General features: G+C 41.8%; 1 protein-coding gene across 1 annotated transcript in view; it reads right to left on the bottom strand. All coding sequences in view use genetic code 11, as the record gives it.

Moving 5' to 3' along the window:
- Nucleotides 1-23143, bottom strand: part of EGR_09962 (Transient receptor potential channel) — a gene marked incomplete at both ends in the record, with an annotated part of 33868 nt that extends 10725 nt beyond the window's left edge. The window contains 13 exons of the mRNA XM_024499211.1: nt 975-1427; nt 1846-1940; nt 2259-2591; nt 3041-3163; nt 5975-6172; nt 7696-7802; nt 8506-8578; nt 9623-9746; nt 11455-11632; nt 18359-18545; nt 19065-19189; nt 22537-22750; nt 23120-23143. Of these exons, the coding sequence (XP_024346376.1) occupies nt 975-1427; nt 1846-1940; nt 2259-2591; nt 3041-3163; nt 5975-6172; nt 7696-7802; nt 8506-8578; nt 9623-9746; nt 11455-11632; nt 18359-18545; nt 19065-19189; nt 22537-22750; nt 23120-23143 (2234 nt within the window). The remainder of the gene's footprint in view (nt 1-974; nt 1428-1845; nt 1941-2258; nt 2592-3040; nt 3164-5974; nt 6173-7695; nt 7803-8505; nt 8579-9622; nt 9747-11454; nt 11633-18358; nt 18546-19064; nt 19190-22536; nt 22751-23119) is intronic.
- Nucleotides 23144-24315: the final 1172 nt, after the last annotated feature.

The following is a 24315-nucleotide window of genomic DNA, read 5'->3' as shown; positions in this document are numbered from 1 at the left end:
AAGCTAGCATTGCGCCATATTAATTTAGACTGACTGTTCCTCAGATGATAGACTATGTGCCTTCCTCTGATGATTTCAGATCTGCGGATGGGGATCATAGCAAACCCAGAAGTCCGTCTAGGTCATACAAGCAGATTGTACTACTTTTTACACTCATGGCCTGTCTAACTCCATAATGCCAAGACATTTGGATAGAAAATACGTTAGCCTTTGAAAGGATTCTAAAGACTGCTCATTAAAGCCTAAAAAGGTGGTTTTTAAGCTGTGCTTGCAATGATACTATCCCGGACCCTAGTTAATTAGCATCGTTTCCTGGGTCCATATAACACCCAAAGCACTGTTTTAGTGAGATTGCTTTTGGCTTAATGGAATTTACTGTTAGATAGCGGACAACTAATTTACGAGAAAGCGTTTGCAGATTGCATTATCTAGCATTAATTATCTATTCTTTCCTACCCTTTCAAAAATGTAATAAAACACTCTGAAAAGGTAGTGAAACAGCCTCCCTTGATAACAGACGTGCCTGAAAAGTGAGCTTTACAGAGTTAGCGGATTGAAAAATCAGGAAATTGGTTTGGATTCGACAGTAAACGGAATCTGTGAACATACCTAGGGGCCACAAGATGTACGGTAGCAAAACTAATCACCTAGGACTAATTTAGCAAATAAGCAGTGCATACGTCCATCTCTAATTAGGCGTGATCCAAAGGGGCTGCTTTTCTAAAAGTATCTGGTCGTTGAAAACAAACTCATGGAGAATGAGATTGGCTAAATAAGCCGATTTTTTCAAATTCATCACCATAGGGTCACTAGTGGCAGCAAAGAAACAAAGTCGATTACTATGGCTAAGATAGGCTACGAGAGGACTTAAAATCATCATGGCTAAGCGGTAGACCACCTAAATGGGCAGATCTTCTCAGACTTATCGCTATGGGGCACAAATCCGACATTTCAAGAAAGATTAGGATAGCTACCTTGACGAAGACGAGTGGCTAGACGATGAAGACGACGACGAAGAAGACGAAGAAGAGGAGGACGAATTATCCATCTCATCTAAATGTTCTTCCCACGTTTGTGGCTGTGCCGACAGCTCCTCTCTTGTCTTAAACTCCAGGAACTTCGATGAAAATGACGCAAAGCAGAGTGCTATGAGTGGATACAGCGGCGGCAGGGAGAGACCAAGTAGAATAAGAGCTATTTTGGCCGAGACGAAGCGACCCTCGCGCAGTCCTCCGTACCAAAGGTCGGAGAGGATAGCCTGCGCGCAGGGGTGTGCGATGAAGGACTTAGACTCGCACATGTGTGCCAGAGAGAGGCATGTATTGCAGGAGAAGTTGCGCAGCTCGTATGTCAGCAAGCGACGCGTCTGGGCAGAGTCGTGACGGTGGCAGTGTTCTTGTAACTCTACTGCCAGGTTCTCGAAGGCTCTTGAGACGCAGTGGAGACGGATAAAGTAAAGAATGCGTCCATAGTGCAACAAAGCCGTATCTCTTTCCAGCTGTTACTTAAGTACGCAAGTTCTTGTTTCTTACAATCACCACCAATACAATCCGAGCCAAATGGCATGGACTTTCGAACCCTTTTCGACCCCCGCATTAAAAGGACGTTTTCAATTTCTGAATTGCCTTATTCTGTCCCAAAACTTAAGAGAAGCACACAATTGTCTGCTCCCAAAAAATAACAGCTTTGACTATCAGTAGGGATTATTTTTAAGCAAAACAACTGCACGAACAAAGGCAACAGTCACATGGCAAATTTAGGATTACAAAGTAACAATAATTTTTAGCGGCAAAGTTATAGACGATGGAGCGTAAAACCGACTGCTTAAACAAAAAGAGGACTTACTCCTCCTGAGCACGAATAACTTTTATCAGCTCCGTTTCCGACTCCACGTCCATGAATTTGCGCATGCCACGAAGGATTCGCACGGAAAGCAACGCCTAGAATAGATGATTAAAGACCCTAGATCATATTATTAGCAAGAGATTAAGTAGCCGATAGGGGACTTATGTGCACTTAAAAATTTTCAAAACCTAAGCACCCCAACCCCTTTCCTCGTTTTTCATTTTACAACACAAAAGCTTCAAGGTAAATATAGTTGAAAAAGGAATATCACTAATTACACCGATGTAAAGATCATATCTTTCTTAAATGACAGCAGATTTCGAGATTTAAAAGAAATAGAATGAATATATAGATCTGAGACATATGGATGGACAGTCAGACAAACAAGAAAAGAAACTCCAAGAGCCACTCACCTTAGCGATAGCCTCCTCACCTGACAACACCATGAATCGAGCCAAAGAGAAGTGCCAGGTGAGAAGAGCCCACTGCAGCAGTTCGGTGTAGGGATAGCGGAAGCAGACCATGTCGTCATCAGGGACACCCTCGTAATAGTCCATTGCACCATCACCGATAGTATTGGCAGTGAGCATAATGGAGGGGAAGGTAGCAGTGTTGCTATTGGCGATCCACTCAGCCGTTTCTGAGGCCGTCCATCCTGAAGCGGACCCCGCCTCACTCCATTGCCGTCCGAGTGGACCTGGATTCGATCCGCCGTATGCCGACCAGCGCTGTCGTGCTCTTCCTGGCTGTAAAAGAGGTAGATAAATTCACAGGGTAAAAGAAATTCATCTAACAAGTTTTTCATTCACTGAACCAATCCATTACAGTCGGTTCAGTAATTCATTTCACTCAAAGGATATTCAAAACTTCTACTTTCCTTTTTGAAAATATTTCGTCATTTCCTCCAGGCCTTCAAAACGAACATCGACATTGGTTTTAAAATCATTTCACAAGTAAGGGGGAGAGGATATCGGGCAAAGCATGTTAGGGCAGCAGTTTCTTCATGCCGCTTTTTACTCACTGTGCCTTCATCGAATAAATCCATTAAATTAGGTTTTGTAATGTTGCAGAAATAAAGGCAGACGATTCTGAACTATAAGCTGTTAGGAAGAGGCATTACTTACACAATTGTTTGCAAAGCTAAGAAACCCTTTAAACACTTCATTTTAAGATTCCAAAGTCAAGCTAAACTGACCGGTTTCGCCGGCACAACGATAGTTCGAAGATGCGGATCGAATTGTTTTGAACAATATGGGTGCTGATATCCATTTCCGATCACCTGCTCCAACATTTGGCCAATTGACCGAAGCGAGATGTTCTACAACCCAGGGGGATTCGATTCAGTTCTAATCACTTAACTAGAAAATTTTGAAGTCTCATCATAAGGCATGCGGGTAGAACTTAGACAGGCATCAAGTATTACCCCGCTAAGATCGAAATTAAAAAAGTCCCATTATGCAGCGAACACCTATTTACTCCAAAAAAATTAGTGGCTGTGAGCATCAAGGACGGACACCCAGAGCTCAACTAGCTTGCGTCTGCAATAGATGTTTATGACGTCCCTTATATCACCATATCAACTGCAAAGAGGATCGAAATTGGGAAGGTAGAAGTGCTCATTACAAAATATTTTTTAAGAAAATAAATCTGGCAATATCTTTTTACGAGGTAAAATTGACTATGTGCATTGTAGGAAATATACCCGACGTAATAAAATAACCATTCTTAGATAAAAAAAATCTCCCAAATTAAAAATACTTAGTAATGGGAGGGATTGAAGCAATTCAGCCGATGTTCGGTAAGATTCGTTGCTATAATTTGCCTCAGCCTAGTAATAAATTACTCAAGGATGGAAGCTTCATCGCGTTCAGCAAGGCCCTCCAATCTTGATCATTAGGAATAGAAGCTTGTATTTCCTTATTGGTCTACTAAAATAATTCTATTAAGGGATCTTATACATCACCGCTTAGAACGGGAGGGAGATAGTGCCTCATCTTCAGCTTTGCCCTCCAAGTATTCCATCAATGATCTCGCCAAGCCATGATTGTCACCTTTTATTTTCATTAGGCAAGCAACTGATGGTAAAATGAAATCAAACAGACAAATGAGGAATGGAAATGAGATAGTGGTTTCTTGCCTCGGATGAGAAAACACTTTATGAGTGTGGGATACACAGCAAACTTGTGCCTCAATGAAAAGAGGTGATGGAGTGGAACGGTGATTGGTTCAACAAATAGAAATTAAGAAAATCCCAGCGTTAATATTCACTAGAAAAACCCACGCGCTTATTGAGTTATCCTACGTGTAAGTATTAAAGTTAATACTTTGGTTATTTTTTCAACTCTCGGTTTTAATAACGGCCCACATGGGGGCTCCCTATTGTACCTCCGCCAGGGAGCAAGGCCTTCAAGTCATGGCAGTAGACCCCCAGCCCTCCTGTATATCGACAATACATATTCTGCCCGAGCACTATGTCTTCTTTTGTCTTCAGGGAAATCTTAGAGTGCTATATTAGTGGCAGCGGAAAACGAACCTAATCGTAAAAGACGTTTACCCTGATTTCCACCGCTGACTGATAAACCTTAGCGGGGTGGATAAGTGCCTATGCTGCAAATAGAAGAATCTGTGACAACCCCTAGTAGAAGAGCTGAAAGTGATGCCTAACTTTGGCATCTATCCCAGTGCCGTGATCTGCAGGAAAGACATTAGGACTAGCTATGGATACGTGTAATGGCCAGCATGTATTTTCGAACCCTCCCCACTCTCCCAGTACAGTTTTCAAAGATAACAACTTCAGATCCGGTAGAATTGTCAAAAGGAATCGGCAACGTTGCGGCCAAGTATCTCCTCAGGTAGATGGGAATTCGATGACCGGCATGGCCAGCTCGTAGATGTTTTGGTTATGGCTTCGGTTACGTTTTGATGGCTGACGCGGGAGGTTGATCAAGGAAAGCGCGAAAGATGACGCACAAAAGAGGAGAGGGGCTGTGTAATATGCTACGTGTTTGTTTAGCTCTCAGTTTTGGTAATGGGACACTTAAGGTCTCCGCCTATACACCCAACCTTTATCTATGTCGACAATATGTGTCCAGCCAGTATATTATGTCTTCTTTCGCCTTCAGGAAAGTCTTGATGCACCACAGTACTTTTATTTTCAATTAAATGTATCAACTTATTTTAAAATTGGTGTAGAAAGCTTACACATTGCGTGAAGCAATTTGTCTAAAGACCACGCTTGACAAAAGCGTGTTGATTCACCTCGACAACATTCCTACGTAATTTTCCTTAGGGTTAGTTAACGACATATCAGGAGATTGCATAGCGGTAATCTCGTTGAAACTCAACTATACCAGAGTCCTCGCTAAGGAAAAGTACTGATATTAAGCTTACCATTTTTCCTATCCAGGACAAACTTCGTCTTTTTGCCTTTCGCAGAGTTGGGTGTCCTTTTCATTTCCCTTTTATTATCACGGACAGCTCTCCACACCGTTAAGGGTTGATAAATTACATGAGAAATGAGTTTTATTTCGATTGTCTCTAGTCAACATTAAAAAGGAAATGGTAACTAGTACACTTTGTGATCACGAGGCAGCACATGCAGCTGGGAGGTTCCAAACGTGTATTTTGAAAAGGTAAAAATTGCGGTAGAAGTAGTGATTAATTAGTCGTAATCAAACTTCTAATGCAACTAATTCCATCTGGTGAGCCGACTGATCATGCAATTTGTCATTGCGTGGTTGCGGATCTTATCCGGGATGAGAAAAACAGAGGTTCTACCATATTGTAGGGAGAATGGGTGTCGGGAAAGTGTGAGTCCAGAGGATTGAGGCAAATTTTTCCTTCCTATAGTTCACAAAAGATCGTACTAGCGCAAAGAGCAGCGGCCATCAAGAGTACTTAAAATGAGGTTTCAAGGAAGCTTCAAGGCTAAAATTTGTTTAACTTACACTAATATGTGGCTTTCTCAGTCTCCTACCGACCGGTCTTTGCTTTGCTGGTGTGGAGCTCTACCTACTCTTTCATCTCTTCTGTGCGCTAACGATAAGGCTACCTTCCAAAATCTCGCCTTATTACAGTCAGGAATAATTCATAAATGGGATTACAATCAGAACAGTTCTTTGGTACCTACCGGTCGAACACCGAGGAGTTTCTTGAAGAGACGACTGAATAATTGATTCTTCCAGGCATAAGAAACGGCATAGAGTTCTTCGAGTCGTCGAACCGTAAGAAATCTGTAGATATCCAAACCCTTCTCCAGTAGCAGTTGTACAAATTCCAAGCGATCGTTGATTAGGGCGTCTGTCATTGCATTCTCCAGGATCGGATACTAATGAAAGGAGGCAGAATTCAACGTAAGGTTCGTACCACCTCGACGGTCTTAAAGAGGGACGCATGCACGCTATCCGCATGGCAGTTTCATGACGCTTGTTACATGAACATTTTTTAAGTTTGGGCGTAAAAAATAAAAAAGGGTGACCATGTAATAAAAGAAACTTTTATTGTACCACTTTACGATCAGGCTTGAACGAGAAAGTTAACTTCCTTTGAACTTGAGCTATCACGGGTTATTTGAGTTTTAGGGTCTCAGAAGTGTGGGTCCTATAAAGAGGTAGTTATGCCTATCATCCAACGAAACTTGATTCAATTTAGATATAGATTCCCCACAATCCGTTTCTTTTAATTTCATATTTAGAATCTCACCACCTAAGTCATTCAAAATCTCATCTTTGAAAGGAAATCCAGTAAAAAAAATTAGTCAAAAGGGAAAAAAGATAAAATAAATGGTTGATTTTTTAAAAAAGGCAGGCACCTTCTCTTGCAGAAGACCTTCAATACCAAATCTCTTAGCCTCCAATAAAATTTTTTTTCTGTCACTTGCAAGTGCAAAGATCAAAAGAGATAAGTGGAAAAGTGCGGCACTGCTTATCATAATCAGGGCGTAAACATAGGTCGTTCTTGCTGTTGACTTTTGTGAGAAAAAAAGTCCTCAACGCAGTGCATGTATCACAAGAGTGAGAGCACTGCGCTCTTGGAGAAGCAGGGAGGAATGCAAAGGCACCACCCTTGCTGAGCCACGATAATGGAATCGTCAAGGCACAAGATCGTGAACATATTCTCATTTAGTACAAGGGAAGATGCATGGTAATTGAGGGCTATTAAAGAGGTATGGTGTTTGTTATAACTACGACGCGGGTGTTTTCAGTTCTCCGTGATTAGGCTTTTATCTAAGCTCCCAACGACCTCCCATTCGCTCTGCATAGAGGACGTTAAAGTCACATCCAAATTCCAGGGCCTTCAGAGGTCCTTCGAGTTTCAAGTGGTCGTCTAGGGCGTCTTCAGCTGAATGCTTAGTGAGTCTGAAATTCTCTTCTCAGTTTTACTGTTTTTTCATCCTGGATGGAAAAGGGAACGGAAGACTAACCAGAGCCACCCAACGGGGAAACGAAGTACTCGTCAATGAAACTAACTGGAAACTTTCAATCCCAACAACAGTAATGATACTGTTAAATTGCCAAATTTCGAACCTCACTTTTGATGTTCTTTTCGAAAAATTACTTATTCCTATCTACTCACTAGCAGAGCGTTCCATTTAAATGGACTTACAATTAAAGGATGGATTCAAAATATTTCCATTTTCAATGGCTCAACCAGTTTCACCACATAAAGTTGGTGTTCCAGGTCAGGGGTAGAGCATTCATTCGCAAATCTCACCAATTCTAATATGCCAAATACATGAACCCTCGTTCGGATCAAATACCGGGTTTTTAATGATCAGGAAAGCATAGCAGTTCGCTCACAACGCCATGCCAGAGACAAACGAAAACAGAGACAAAATGATGGGCAACCTACCGACCAGTCGTTGACATTGACAAGGATTCGCGATCGTGCGATGTCAGGACGTTGCCATGCCATGGTAAGTGAAAGCTGATCTGCCGGTGTCAGATTCTGCCCAGGAGCTGAGACAGAGGGAGCAAAGGAAAGACACCTCAATCTAAATCGTCGTTTCACCATTCAACAAGATGCACCAACTGCACAAATTTTGAAGACTCATTTTTGGACCTCCCAATTCGTTTTTCGACTCTATCTCTCGAGGTTCATTTGGGTTCCTGATTTTTACCTTCAAGATCTACCAGTTGAAAAGTCTGAGCGGGTAGTGTTGCTGCTTCTAACCAAATCCGATGCCCGGAAAGGCGCCGATGTCCAGCTTAGTTCAAATAACACTGTCCACTTCAAGATATCACCTTAAAATTTCCACACTCTAGACTGTGAAAGTGTAAGGTCTTCAATCCACACACCACTTGTTTTCTTTCGTGTTCTGATTCTGTATTAAATACCTGTATGTAGATCCATGCGTCCATGGGTCCAACTTTCAGCTCATTAAAACAATGCGTTTTGTATACTTTGGATTTCTCGCTGTCTCTAGGACTAGATCTACTAAATCGAGGAGATGAATTCCAGCGAAATCCATAGAATGTATCTCAACTACGATCCCAATCTTTGGTAAATCGTAACTGCTTGCCTCCCCAACAATCACTCAAAAACTCTAAGAGAAAGTCCCAAAAGATGACGTTACGGTCTTCACATTTCTGTGAAAAGCAGAAAAGCCTTTCACAGACCCCCTACGTCTCACGTGTGAAAAAGCAAAAGCCTTTGACTCACCTTGAAGCAGTGCAGTTAGAATTGTTAAATCAATTTCATCCGAGGTTCCATCACCCATCTGAAAGACGCTTAACTGAAAAATGACGGAAAAAAGACAAGGTAACACACCTACACCCAGTTGGTATGCTAAGAACATAGAGCCCCCTCCCCGTAGGTCGCAAATGAATTCACGGATGTAAAATTAGTCTTGAATACTGGACCGGTTCTCAATAACGTCTGATGATTCTGTATACGATTTCGACGTGAGTTGAATTGTTCCCCTCTACTAAGCGAAGCTGAGTTCCCCTCCCAACGTATGAAAGGCAATTTTTGATTGTATACCCTCAAGTCTAAGGCAGTGCCTGATTTTGCCAACATTCGACACTATAGATCCATTGCCTTAATGGAGGCAGTAGTCCTAAAAATTCTTAAAATCACTCGTTTCTTTTTATCCGCCTTTTCCAAGTTCTCTAAGACCCAAGTAAATAAGTGATTCATTTTTCCGCTCTATAAGAAAACTAGGGGATGCTGTATCAATGGCTACATTGCCCACGACGTCTTCATCCGCAACAGGACAATCTCAAGCCGGCTGTAAATGGCTTAGATCTTGTTATCCGCGATGCCACGCTTCAAGCTAATGTAGACACACCTACTAGCTATTTAGATCCACCTACGGCAACATTGAACTTACAAATAATGCTATTTTCCAAAGAAATTAGTTGTATGGACAGAAAATAATTACAGGTTGCTGCAATCTGGTGGCTGCATTTAAGTCTTCTTCCCTATAATTATTAAGAAGAGTTTCGATTCGACAATTTCGCAGAATCAACAACGATTAAATGCATGCATATTCACAGCTGATTTTGACGGTAATAGTGTCATTATCATGGTAATCCTATCTACGATTCTGGACCTCCGCCTCTTCAATATCACCAATTCAAATGATATGTAAGTGTTGCAACACGAACATTATAACCCTTCAAAAAACATTTATTGGCTGAAACAAACTGTTTGAGCATAACCATATGTCGGCTAAACTGATATTTTAATATAAAAATATACTTCAAATTTCGTTATGTTTCAAGCATCGGTTAAAAATTACTAAATTGTATTCAGAAAAAAGGCAGGAATGGCTCACGAGATTACGACGCTGCATGCACAGCTGCATGTCCAAGTAGAGAGTTTCTGCCTCGGCCTGTTTAATCTGGAAGGTTCGTCCAATATTAGCAATCATTTGTCGTCGTAGATTCGGCACCAGGTCTCTGTGACGAAAGGCAATCAATTTACCGAACTCCTCTCTCAATTTTCAATGCTTCTCCAGGCAGGATAGCACTTAAGAACAATTTTAAACCAAGTAGAAATGGCTAAGACCCAACTATAAGCTCGAACATCTTCACAAAGCATGCCCAGATAGCTAGATGCAAGTTTCTTGCGGTACAGTGAGTGAATAAATGTATTTTGCTCGCTTGGAGTACTTTCCTGGCTGTTTGTAAAGAGTAAAGAATTTCATCAATAGGCAAAGTTAACTCCTTTCAAAACAATCGTAACGAGAGGAAAAGGGGTGGAGTAGTCTGAAAGACTCATAAAAACTGGAGATTTTCTAAAGATTAAGATGTTTGAGGAACGAAAAACGGTTCAGTCTAGTGTACCAAAGGAGGTGAACGGCTAAAATGATGACATCTTTTAACCTTTCGATATTACAGGGGCCATTGATAATGATACTTAGGTGTAACTTCAGCACTGCAGAATGAATTGAAACAATTTAGAGCGCTACACAAGTCTATGGAAATGAAGCAATAGCATGTCACACTGCTTCAATCATTTTGACAGATTTTAAGCTAAAAGAACGTTGGTTCTACCGCGTCCAACTGATCACTAGAAAACTGGCTATAACACGAAACTGAGTTAAGTAGGAGAAAAGTGCAAGGGGAACGAATTTGAGGCGATTGATGTAAAAATCGTCATCCCATGGCTCGACCCTTTGATACGTGTTTAACAGGAGCAAAAGACTATAGAGGACAGTGACTGGCTCTTTATGGACGATTGAAGGTGTGATGGAGCGAATTTCAAAGGTTCCTTTGATACCAGTAGAACCGACACAAAACTTATAACGATTGACGCACTCTATATTGGGCACAAGAGACGAAGTTAAGCACCAGATCAAACAAAGGAATGTGCACAAGTGAACTCATTCAGCAAGAAAGTTGGTCCAAAATGAATTTATACTCTGATTATGACATCCAAATAAAGGTAAACCCTAAGCACAGGTAGGTCAGTTGACGCTAATGAGTGGCTTCAGAAAATATCTCAACGGAAACAGGATCTTTAACGATGTTAATTGATGAAAGAAACGACTAGATTACCTGATACGATAGAAGGAATGGCGCTACTTATTGTTACTGAAGAGTAAAAGAGGTTGGGACAGCCTATTAAGGGAGAGGGTGGACAGTGTCTAACCCATCATTTCGGAATTGTGACTTCACAACATAGGAACAAAGTTGATAGGTGACCATCGAAACGGACGTGAAGACGCATTAAGAAAACGTTTCAAAATGAACTCATCCTTTATGCACAGCTTTCGTGCAGATCAAGCGGAGTAATGAGGGTGGGAAATAAGGAAGGTGCTCTAGGAATTCCTCCTATATGAAGACCACTCATCGATAGTGACAAGTAAGAGAACCAAACAGAGCGTCCGGTTACATATAGCTTCACTTTGAGCGCAACAACACAGAACTACTGCCTTCATTAGAGATGACAGAAACGAGGCACTTTTACCATTTAGAAGACAAGAGCGAGACGAGGAAGCCGAATTAGAAGATGGTGATAAAGGTGAAAGGAATGCAGGCATCAAGGGATATCAAGGGTCGTTAGAAAATCGGATCAGGTAAGACTTCATTTTGGTAACGGGAGACAGATAGATGAATACGCCAGTCCAGAAAAAAAGGGGCTGTGGGAGACCAAACGACTGACCCATCAGGCTCAGCATAATGGTACATGAAGGCCAGCAGGTCTGCGGCGCGTCCGGAGCCATCGCAAATGATCACGGGAACGGGATTGCGACCGGTGAGGAGTTCGAAGACTGTGCGGAAGGTCTGGTACCCACCTTCTATCAGCACGCCTACCACCGGCACTCGTGACTTGTGGCCGCCTGTAGACAAAAAATGAGAAGAGATTTGCAATTGAATGAATAATAATTGCAGAAATTGTATGCTTCACACTTTCACTACGAGCACCACATATTTTATGCCCTAATACTATCTCTATCTCTACCGAATATTATTTTGAACAAGTTATTTGATGTAGAAGGTTAGTGGCCTAAAGAAAAACGGATTTTTTGTTTTTGACCAATAACTGAAATAGTAAAACGGACAATCAAAGTCATATAAGAACAAAAACATCCAGATTCTTCGCTGAAACCCCGGTAACGAGCGCATCAACTATGTGGATCCGATGAAGTTAAGCTCGGATAAAAAAAATGATTAACTAGGTGACTGAGTAATTAACTACCTGAGTTCATACACTTTTATCGTATTAGAAGAATGTGGACTTCCTATTTCCCACTCCCTACTCATCCATCCACTTATCCAGCCTGCTAAATATGCTAGATAAACCAATCTATGTTTCAATTGCGACATCGCACTCGCTAATGTTGGTTTCAGGAGCTGCTACACGAAAGGCTAAAGAAACTTCATTTTTCCTTTGTAAATTACGTTATGAGCTTTAGAAGATTGTTGAATTGAATGCAATGATGTCAAGATAGAGTTACCCGACGTTCTTCAAACAGTAAAGCCGACATCCCCTTTAATGTTTCGTTCTGTTTACTGTTCACTTCAAACTCCGACTTTGGCTAGCAACCACCGCCTCGTAAGAGCAACTCCTCACAGACATATGGTGAAATTAATGTGATGGGACATCAACGATAAGCGTTTAGTGATACGCGGATAAAGATGAATAGTGAACAAACGCAGAAAATGAGCTTGAGGAATTTTATCCTATTGGACGACTTTGGTATTAACTAGGCATCAGTCACGTGAAAGACCTGTGTGGAAATCACGGTGGTTGACCTGATGCTGATTGACTACCATGGGAACCAGAAGTTGGATATTTTTTAAAGGGGTAAAATATTCGCTTAACCTACAAAAAACATGGCCGTGGACCTTCTGTGATTTCATCTACCACTCCCCTTTATTTTGAAATGAAAGTTTACCCATTTTTTAAGTACATATCTTTGCCCCTTGCTTGGTGAATAAAAAAGTTTGCTCGCCAGTTTTTGGATGGTACTTTAGCTGCATAAATTCTGACCTACCGATTACTTAACATCACGTTTCTGTCCTCCTTCCTCCATAAAACGATCTGATATTTACACTGAAGTATTGACACTTCTAGCAAAAGTACCCTGATTACATAGAAGTGCATGATATTGTTGATGTCAATTTAAAGTCAGGAACTTTTCAGCAGTTACGCGTAATCCGCCGGTGTTCCACTAGAAGTGAGATAGCTTTCGTGGGCCCTTATTCCTAACGGGTGCTTTAAGATGAGTCAGTTATTGCACAACTTGGGGTAATCGTGTTGAGGTAGTCACAGTATCGTGCAATAGAATGCTGTTTTGGATTGGAGTTTACAAGATGAATACAGAACTACAGGGATTAGATCAAGGAGAAGGCAATTTCTTCATCCCCAACTAAGTCTTCCGAACAGAGAGGACAAATATTCAAAAGACACGTGGAAATAGATCTGTGAGGTCAAGGGGAAAACAAATGGCTCAGTGTACATAAAAACCAATCCAATCCTTTCCAAAAAGATGTGACTTCTAACCTATCTTTTGAAACTCAGAACGTAAGAATTTTTTGACGCGACATTGGTATTAATGAGGTCATAGCCGAATCAAACATTCATATTCAGCTATCCCAGAGCCAATTCATCTGCTATTCCTCTGTTTTCACGAGTCTTTTCCAAGATATAATTAGACGCCAAATTGGTATGGTCATGATCTAACCTTTCGTTTCGCTCGCAGCCAATTACGTTAGAGAAAACTTGATTCACAAAATGGCTGAGATGAGTTGGTGATTCTGACACCCCTTATGTCCAAAAAAAATCATTTGAAAAGAGACCCTATTTGTATGATGTCATTTTTTTTAGTTTCACATCAAACTGACAACTGTTACATTAAAACAACGTGACAAGTGTTGATACGTGACCTGCAAATTTCGAAGGACATGTAGTTTATGAACCAGCTCCATAGTAATCTAAAAATGCTGCCATAACAGCTAAAAAAACGGCAATGACTTCTCCGAATAGAACGCGGCGTGGCAAAAAACCGGTTAATTTGGTTACCAGAGCCAAAAATGAATGACTGAAAAAAAAATCATTAAATTGGTTGGCACTCACATCACATGGTAGGAGATCTTTGAGATGAAGGTCCGCATTTTACTAGGAATAGCCTAAAGAACAGCAACTTACATGCCACAGGATATGCACCAGAAAAGACCCTAGAACGTCATCTTATACCTTCCGCCTAGGTTTGCCATGAAAGGTAGAAATGATCGAGATCATTTCATCTGATTTTGCGATTTGAATTAGTTGTTGTTGTAGATTCAAGCCTGTTTTGGTAAAGAGGCCACTTCAATGCTCCGCCATTGTACCTTCGTCGAGTGGGCTGGCCTCCAGGCCATGCCTGTAGCCCCTGACCCTACTGATATCGAATATATATATTCTATCCGAGTATTGCCTTCTCCCATCTCCAGGGAAGTCTCAGAGCGCCACATTAGTGACAGCGGAAAGCAAACCCCATCCTGATTTCTACTGCAAGGTGAAAGAAGTGCCTATGCTGCGGATGCAAGAATCTGTGACGACTCCTAGTGGAAGAGCTAAAAATAACGTCTAACTTCGGCATCTATCCCAGTGCCGTGGTCTGCAGGAAAGCTATTAACAATTGAAGCGACACCAGCTGTACTCGAAAATCATCTGAAAAAGTTCGTTACGGACCTATCTACAGTTCCTATATGAAAATATCGCCTATTTAAGCTCACGATACCACCTCCGCTCCCTTACGAATTGGATGGAACCTAGATAGATAGGTAGGTAGATAGATAGATGTAGCAGGGCAGTACTGAAGTGAGAACGATGTGACAAGGAAGAATAGATGAAAAACCCGACCCCCGCAGAACCATTTTAAACTCGTCCATTGCTTTAGACTCTGCCTTTGGTCCAGTGTTCCTCCGACTTACCATGGACACGTGCGATGGCGAGTACATTCTCTAATCCTGAAATCAAGTTCTCAAACAGGGCAAAACTCCGGATGCAGTAGTTGCCAAGAGGAGCTAGTGAAGTTGGGGTCAACTGTCTTCTTAAATGGATAAAATTTTGGTGGCTAGCACGGCTGATTCCTGGGTGCTTTTCTTACAACGTTGTAATAACTGATGCGCAAGGTTGATCAAGGGAAGCGCCAGGGACGATGCTCAAAAGAGGAGAGGGGCTATGTATTACATTGGTTGTTCGTTTAACTCTTGGTACTGGGAAAGGGGTTACTTAGATGCTCCACCATTGTACCTTCGCCGAGGTGGACTGGCCTCCAGGCCATGATAGTAGATCCAAGTCCTACTGTATGTTGAATATGTATATTCTGCCCAAGTATTATGTCTTCTTCCATCTTTAGAGAAGCCTCGGGACGCTGAATTAGTGCAAAGCAGGCAAAATTTTGACGGAACTATCAATTAAAAAGCAAAATTTAGACTTGTCACATGTTTTCTCTATCTTCAAGGCGAAATTCACCCCCATTTTGGACTGTAACGCCGAGCATGAATTTATAAAGAAAACAAAAAAGTTGTTTGCGATTAAGATAAGCTTGTTTACGCGCCAACACTTGTTTATTCGCTTTCAATGGAATATGATTGGCCACTTAGATGCTCCGCCATTGTACCCTTGCTGAGCGACCTGGCCTCCGGGCCGTACCATTAGCCTCAAGCCCTTCTGTACGTCGGTAGCACACATTTTTTTCTGAGTATTATATCTTCCTTCACCTTCAGATAAGTCTCGGGACGCTACACAAACATTTAGATCCCTCGAAAAGTAGACGAGATGAAAATAACTGAGAAATTTGGCTCCTTAATTTAAGAGAATTTCAGTTTCTGGCAGTTTGATACCTTAATATACCATAATCTTCTGAAAAGAAGTAAACGACGATGAAGACAAAGGACTGTGATACAATTGTAGTAAAAATTTGACATGTTTTCGATAAGCGACAAACTCGCACGGGGGTGATTTGGAACATCCACATTTACGTAACTCGATTCTAGCCTGATTATAATAGTGAGTCCATCATTTACTTAATTTAACTTTATCTGTTAGCCTAGAAAATTGTTTTTATAAACTTAAACTATTCTCATCACAAGATATCAAGTAATAGAAGGAGCTGAAAGGAGGAAATTTAGCACGAACCTCTTCCTTGGTAGTTATACTTTTCGATTAGCCTTGAAAGCAATCAAATCAAGCTATTGAAATTATAGACTGCTGTCAAGGGAGTATACTACTTCAGAAATGCTTTTCTCAAATCAAATCATAACTCCCTAACGAACTAAACAATTTGTTAATCACAAAATAGGCGTGCCCACAAAGACACCTTAACAGAAAGGAGCGTCTCGATTGCTTGGTAGAAAACAAAAATAAGCTTACTTTCCTCCCAGTACTTGGAGATTCACCAAAACAAAAGAGACTGACGACTAAATGCTAAAATAAGTTATACTAAATATGCACTTTCATTAGAGCCAGATTCACCGCCTTTCTAATTGCCCATGACTGTGCAATAGGGAGCAGCGGGGATAACTCTTCAAATATAAGGTTGTTAACATCTATAAATAACCAATCAAGCAGTAGCTTTAATTAAAAATACTTGTGAAGATTGTTGCGAAATGAGCAGGATAAAAGTGGCGGAGATTCGACCAAATCTGCTGTGCAATGGGAATGAGTCGGTAGATGACACGTAGTACGACATTTAATTCTCTGTATAAATATTATCCATCAGCCGCGTCAGATGGCGGATATCTTCTTTATGCTCCTGCTGATCATTTTCGAAGCCAATGTCTAAGGAATTCCAATTCTGATTGAAGCCTCTTTCATTCAGAGGCTTTTGGATTCATGTCAAACGGAAGAACGTTGTGCCTCGTTTTTAATTATCGCAAAACGTGGTGAAAAGCCGAACGTTGTTTAAAAATGCCGTCTGCCTGACAAAAAATTTGACCCTTCATAAAAGACTCATCCGACACACCCAAAGTGAATACTCTCAATGCACAAAGCATTTAAACAAACCATTACCACTGCAATCTTAGAATTGTTAGTGCGATAAGCAGCCCCACGAAAACAAACCGGACGCCTTCTGTCATTGTATAATTGCATTCAGCACATGAAGACATTTCGACACATAAAATATGCCCAGTTACTGCGATTCTGTATTTCCCAAATTTCAAGGTAGTATTACCACAATTGCCACCGAGTTACATCCAATTTATCAATGTCAAATGCTAATGCAAACTGCAATTCGCCGCTGAAAGAGACTTCGGTGTAGGGAATTTACTGAAGTGACTTATGTCACATCTCCATTTGGCACTCATTTGCAGCGCAGAAATCCATGAAATAAATTTCCTGACCTTTAGAAATATCATTTGAACGGTATTTTGGTGGTCGACCACTGCAACAGTTGTGGCATTGAAGGACAACGCCCTTGGTATGTAAAACATCGTTTTTTCTTCTTCAAAAGCGGAACAGGTTGAAGGTACGGACAAGTCTTTTTTCCTATTTTAAAGAAGGTAGAGATTGTTGAAATAAAAATTGCACCTACGAGAGTCTTGCACTTACTAACAGAAAGGCGTACCGAATGCCCTCTCCCCGCGGATTTCAGAAAGAATACAGCGTGATTAACCAGACGTAAAAAATTTGACAATTTAATACGGTTCATCCTCTTTGCTGTAGCAGCAAATTGATGCAAACCTCAAGAAAACTGTTTCCATTTCGTTACTGCAGAACTTATGCGTCCAACTGCCTTGGTGATTTAGCTCAAATTGGACATTGATTTCGGAATACTAGCGTCATCGAACCTTGATGTTGCCGTCACTTCACGCATTTTTTGAGTCACAGTGAATTTCAGTGCATTAAGAGGTCACTTAGCCTCTCGGTGCCACCCCACCTCTAAGACCCATCGACTGACGCACCACACGTTTTCCGTTAGTCCAATCTTTGGCGTTTGCAGCAAAATGTTCCAGAAGACTACTGGATGATCGACCACTATGCCCACCATAAAAAATTCAAGGTGAAGCAGCAAATCTAATGCTTTAAAATCTAGTGGTAAAACGAATGCTTTATATTTCATGATGATAATTAAGTATAAAAAAGGAGGACCATCGCCGTTAATTAAGGAATGGGGACGCAAATGAACTTCCAGCGAACTTAATGCTACACCTCCCGTTTTTTTTGCATTAAAATAAAAGACGGCAAATCATTGCTTGGGGTAGTATTATCAAGAAGATACAGAGGTCGAGGATGAGACACTATCCTCTCCCGTCCTGGGGTATTGTATGAGGTCTTCACACGCTCTTACAAAGTCCTCAGGCTACGAACATTCTACACCTATCTCACTGTTTGAAACTCGAGTTGTTTTAAACAATTCAGTGCAACAAATGGTTGTTATTAAAAAACAGATGTCACACTTTTGTGACGCCAAACTAAGGTAAGAATATCGGGATGTGACGCATGTGTGGTGTAGGTACTGGAAGTGTCGAACCAATGTGGGAAAAACACTCAGGTTGAATATACATTGCCAATAAAACTAACGCCAGATTCTCTCGTCACTTTGCGGTTACGAGTGAAAAGCAAAGTAACCCACCTAGTCTGCGCAGGCCAATAGGCTGTTGTGCGAGGTACTGTTCAAGACGACGTCGGAGACAGATTTCGGCGGTGGAAAACTTGCCCGATGTTCCATTGTCCGCCAGCAGGAAGTAGTTGTGGTGCGGGTTCAGGGCTGTCTCCTGTCTTCCCGCCAACGTACCTTGTGCGTGATACTGACAGGTGTGCTGTGGCCAAAACGCATACATAAGCTAAGTCGAACCAGTTTTGTGTTAAGCTAAAGCGCGTTTCTTGACCAACCAATTGTGTAGCCAATTAACAACTGAAGGCTACATTTGAAGGGGCGGAATTCACTGGTGTTAACACATGCAGTTCACCGTCCAGCACATTTCATTGTACGAACCGTTTCGCAGCTCATCTAATGGATATTAAACGATACAAGTATTTGCTCGTGGTTGGACTCATCAAAGTCCACGGATGGTTACAACACCATGGTGAATAAATTGAAGGGTCATGATTCCACCAATTAAAATTTGAACCCTGAGGTTATCAAAGGTCAGTGTAAAAAAGCAAAGCACCTAGAATTCTCTATTTTTTTCCATAAAATGGCATAACGATGTCTGTCTTCCTCAGGTGTTTAATCAAAAGTGAGAAAAAAGGGGTTTATATAAATGTAAGTAAAAACCATTCAGGGTTGGAAAAGAGAAGAGAAGAGGAGATAAGCGAAGGGGAGATAAAAGACTCACATCAATGCCAATGAGCATGTTACGCTGCTGCACTACACCCCAGGGCGCAATACCAAGAGCGACGATTTTGGAGCCGCGAACGTGCACCTCCTCACCCAGTGCCTCGCCCACGTGCCGTGTCACGCCTATAGTAAAAAAAATGGACAAAAGAGAAACATAATGATTGAATTCCACTAGATCGGAAGAGTGCGACGCCCAGTGTCATTTTAAGTAGCGTGCTCCTAGATTTCTTCAAAAAGGATTCACATGGCACTGCAAATTCATATTTTCGTTAACCGTAGAAGTAATCAAAGCGTCTCAATGGTCGATTTTCTCAACCGTTGTGAAAGAAGGTGTCCAATGTACGGGTTAACTTTATAACCCTGACGGTTAGACAAAAGGATGGAGCATGTTAATGGATTAATGGCTGGTGTCCAGAAAACTCAAAAATAAGCAATAAACAGCATTGATTGCATTACTCACATTTCAGTGAGCACTCATCAAAACTGCCCATGTGCCTTGCCCCGCCCATGCCGTTGCGATGGAAATAAATATTTCAAACATACGATGGCTGTTTCTTTAACTCTCGATTTTGGTAAACATGCCACTCAGGTGCTCTGCCATTGTGCCCTCGTCGAGTGGGCTGTCCTCTGAGCCATGTCGGTAGTACCAACCCCTACTGTACGTCAATAATGCGCATTCGCCCCGAGTATTATGTCTTCTTTCGTCCTAAGGGAAGTCCTAACGCGCTGCACTGGTGGCAGTGAAAAGTGAACCCTATCTTAAAGGACGTCTACCCTGATTTCCACTGCTGGATGATAAACCTTAGCAGGGCGGAAGAAGGTCACATGATGAGGTCGAAAAGATCTGTGACAGTGGCCGACAGAGGGGTTAAAAATGTCTTCCACCTACGGCAACTATCCCAGCCCCGTGATCTGTGGGAAAGCAATTAACAACCAAAGTGACACTAGTCGTGGGCCTAAACCTTCTGGAAAAGTTCGTTACGGAGCTGTCTGCCGTACCTCTATGAAGATATCAATTATATGGATCCGGGATACCTCCTCAACTTTTCTACTAGCCGGATGAAGCCCAAAGAGATAGATACGGGTAGGTAGCACTGATGTGTGAAAACAGTGGCAAGAAGGGATAGGCGCAAAACTCTAACCCCCACGCAAATATGGCAAGTCCCGTCTTTTGTTATTTGGCTCCGCATTTAGGTCAGTGTTCTTACGCCTATCTATGGACACGCTTGATGGCCATCACATTTCCCGTCCCCGAATCCAGTTCCTGCACAGGAAGAAACTCCAGATCCAGTAGGATTGCAAAGGAATATCGGGGACGTTGCAGTCAACTATCTCTTCATCTTCAAGGAAATTCGACAATGGGTACGGTTGGCTCGTGGGTCCTTATCCTCATAGCACCGATTACGTTGCGGTGGCTGACACGAGTAGCTGACCAAGGGGAGCGCCGAGGACGACGGTCAAAAGAGAGGGGGTATGTAATACGTTAGTTAATTGTCTAACTCTCCCTCCATCCCTCAAACAACTGTCACGCAATGACATCCGATATTGCAGTAATGATATATATCTTCAAAATCCGCGTCTAACAGACACTTTGACATCCTGCTCTTTCCACCTACAAATAAACTGATATATTGCTTTGATTATTCATTTAACTTTTCGTTTTAACTTTGTGGGCACTTCACGCTCCGCGGTTGCACCTTTTCCGACGGCATGGCCTCTGAGCCATGCCAGTAGTGCTCTGCTATTCTGTACGTCGGCCCACACAGCGTCAATCAATTAACAAGATGAATTGCTAATAGTAAACTGTGTCATTATGTGCCGTCACAAATTATTTCTAGAGAGAAAACTGCTTAATTTCTCGGAAAGCTGAGTCGAAAAATCGTCCAATAATCAGATTTACCCAACGCAGTAATATACAAAGATTCTTTTTCTCATAATCTGAAATTCTACGGATTTGAACCAAAGAATCCTTTGGAGGGAACTTGACAAGCGCTAGACAACCAGCTTCAATAAGGTAAAAAAGCCATTTAAGATTTGATACGACGGGCAATCAGAAGTTTGGGGATGGCGGTTCATCATCCTACATGTTCCGCAGTAACTAAACTCTCAGCATAGTTCTTTGTTTGCAGTCTATAAGACACGAATGATTCCTAGCAAGAGCGCTCGGCGTCACAAACCTGTGACGTGTTCTTTACCGGTTTATAAACATCATTGGCGACTCCACTAAATCATTTCCCAATCATATTAACTGAGTTCAAGACTCTAAAATAGATGTAGGAGGTTCATGGCTTGGGAGTACTTGTATGAAATCAGCCTCAAAGAACAAGGGACGATCTTCACCATATTTGAACGATCAAACATTGGGATGACTGTAGTGGTGAACGTGTTACGGCGACCTTCCCATTGGCTCACGATTCAGCCTTTTTGTTGACATTGCTATCGCTGTTTTCAAATTTTCAGTCCTCCAGACCCGCGGATAAGCTATCTAGTAGAATCATGGAACTTCAATGACTTCTTCAAGGCTAAATGAGACGCGAAGTTGGTAAGACGCACTTAGAGAAGCTTATATACCGACATTACCCAGCATCTTCTAAGCATATTCTCCCCTGCCCCTCCCAAAACTTTAATAAATTGAATTAGAATGGTGTCTGATCATGAAAAGGTATTAGTGGACCATAATATCTCTTACTCCACCACGTTGCAAGAAATTGAAAAGAAGAGCCGCAGACATCAAGGAAGAGTAGGGCTGCGTTTTCAGCTGTTATTTCAATCGTATCTATTAGGTCATCCATGTTCCTAGCCTTCCAACTCCCCTGCAACCCACCACAATGAAGAATTTTGTAGGCAGGGTAGTAAAAAGGCTTCACTCAGTCAAAATTGGACCGGGGTTGTACCATTTATCACAGCTTGGCAATTAGCAATTCAATGGATGGAAAATTCGCCTACCTACACAGCCACCCCCCTGCCTGTTCAGTCGACTAGGTAAGTGGGTTTTATGCAAATCGGTGTAAACTTTTAAAGACTTCCTCTTTTTCTTAATAAAATAGCCCAATAATCATGCCAATTGCGTATGTATGCACATGGGCTGAGGCTGATAATTCTCCTCCAGTTACCCAGACTAGGGTGCGATTCTTGTGAACAGGTGTTCCACTTTAAAAATGTCCCCCAAAAGCGCGTTAACTGCGCTAAACTTTTGGGGGACTTTTTCGTCTCCTAAACTTTGACAGCAGTCATTGGGGGAGGTTGATTTGTGCCAATGACCCCAACAATAAGGTTGATATCAGGCTTAACAATCAAATTTTCGCCTATTGCCTCACCTTCTTGGTTTTCCACGTCAGTTACCAAACAGATGGGTGAATCAAAAGGAGGACAGATAATAACACAGATTAACAGCATGATACGTGAATGGACAGACAGAAGATTTGGCAATTGAAAAGGCAGGTTGTGAGTCAGCTGGACAATTTACTTACCGGTATCCAGACCATTGGTGATGACCCATGCACCAGTGGTTTTGGCTGCCCTCAACAGGCCTCGCTTCACCACAGAGCCCAACTTGGCCTGAAGAGGCGCGTTGGCCAGACCCCCTAGCACTGAAATGACCAGACTGGGCACGCGCAGACGCCACTCCCGTAGCAGCAGCTGCACCACCGTCTCCGGTGGCGTTTCGTAGCTTAACCTCACGTACTAAAATATAGACGACACATCAGTAGCATGAGTTCGCCTCGACCACACCTACGCTACGTGGTGTAAGTGAAGTGAGTTTTTTACCTCGTGGCGTCACTATGAGTAGTAAATATTTTTGCTGTGATCTACGCGATATACACATAAGTCTGCAGAATTAGCTAGGTCGTTCAAATTAAACCGGGATTTAAAAACGATACCAGGGTGGTAGTAATTAGCAGGTTTTTCCATCACAGCCGATGCATGTTGTGGACCAGTCTTGACACCGACAGCTAAGACGCCAAGCAACACTTTTTTACATGAGTGGAACAGCATACGTTGATTTTATTGCAATGGCTTCTACCATGAAATAGCACAATGATCAAAGCTTACCACAGAAATGGTGTAAAAGAACATTCACGGAACTTTGCAATTTTGGAGAATCACAACATGCTTGGAGCCGAGTGTATAAATGCAGGGGGAGGCAATAGTTTTCACGCCTTATACTGCATTCTTTTTGTACCTCTTTCATAACTTCAAGCCTCAGGGATGACTTGGCCACTGTGCTATCGAGATTGTTGCATTAATCACTGGTAGTGTAACGGGATGAACTGGGTCTACGACAATGCCAGCTATGTAGGGTTTCAGCCATTGGCCTGCTCGTTATTTTGACCTCTAGTCCACATCTTTTATGATTTGACTGCTGTTAATCAGGCACATCACCGTTTGTAGTTGGGATAGGTAGATTCAAAATTCAAGCTTAGTTTCCCATATTTATCAGTATTTACTCGCGGATTCTTGCCTACTACCTTGTTACGTGGCCGTAGCTGGACGTTCGGAGAGCTGTGAATACAATGATTAGAGTGAAACCATTTTTGACCTTTTTAATCAACTCATAGATAATTCACCAAGGGTAAATTTATGCCCTAGGCACGCCTGCCCAAAAGAGACACGTGAAAACTCGCTGTTTCTTAGTATTTGACACGCGTGTTTCACATAGTCACAACTCTTGGTACATCAAAGTGCGGGAAAAGGGGATCTTCAAAACAGGGTTACGCCCGCAATAAACTCAGGCATGACTGATTATTTCTTTGCATTCCGTGCTCTTTAGTTCTAAGGAAAGTGTGAAAATCGTTAAAAAGTTCCTAAGGCTTCAAATCACAGTGTTATTTTACCAGTAATCTGATCCAAGTGGCATTCAACGTCGGGTTTTGGGCTATTTATGGCCCATTTTAGCTGTGATCCCTCAGGATAGCCCAAGATTTCCCAAATCACCTATAAAAAAGTAGATTTCAATTTTGACAAAAAGGAGTGGGCACCCCGGTTTCAATCATATTTCAACATCACACCAGTTAGTATTGCAAAAAATAAGTCCACTTGGAAAACCGTCACTTACAGGGCAGCAAAAAAATGGAAAAAGGGAAAGTAGGGAAATAAATTTGTGCAGTTTTTATAGTAAAGATCAACCAGTTGCAAAAAGCTTCTTAAAACACATTATTAGTTGGAAACAATCGCCATAAAAATCTATCATCCTTCCCAAAGGGATAAAAGCTTGCTGCAAATTCAACCTTTACGAAATATTTTGCCCC

The sequence above is a fragment of the Echinococcus granulosus genome, assembly GCF_000524195.1.
Source record: "Echinococcus granulosus chromosome Unknown EG_S00179, whole genome shotgun sequence".
In the NCBI taxonomy this organism is placed as follows: domain Eukaryota; kingdom Metazoa; phylum Platyhelminthes; class Cestoda; order Cyclophyllidea; family Taeniidae; genus Echinococcus; species Echinococcus granulosus.
This window is presented reverse-complemented; position numbering and strand designations above follow the sequence as displayed.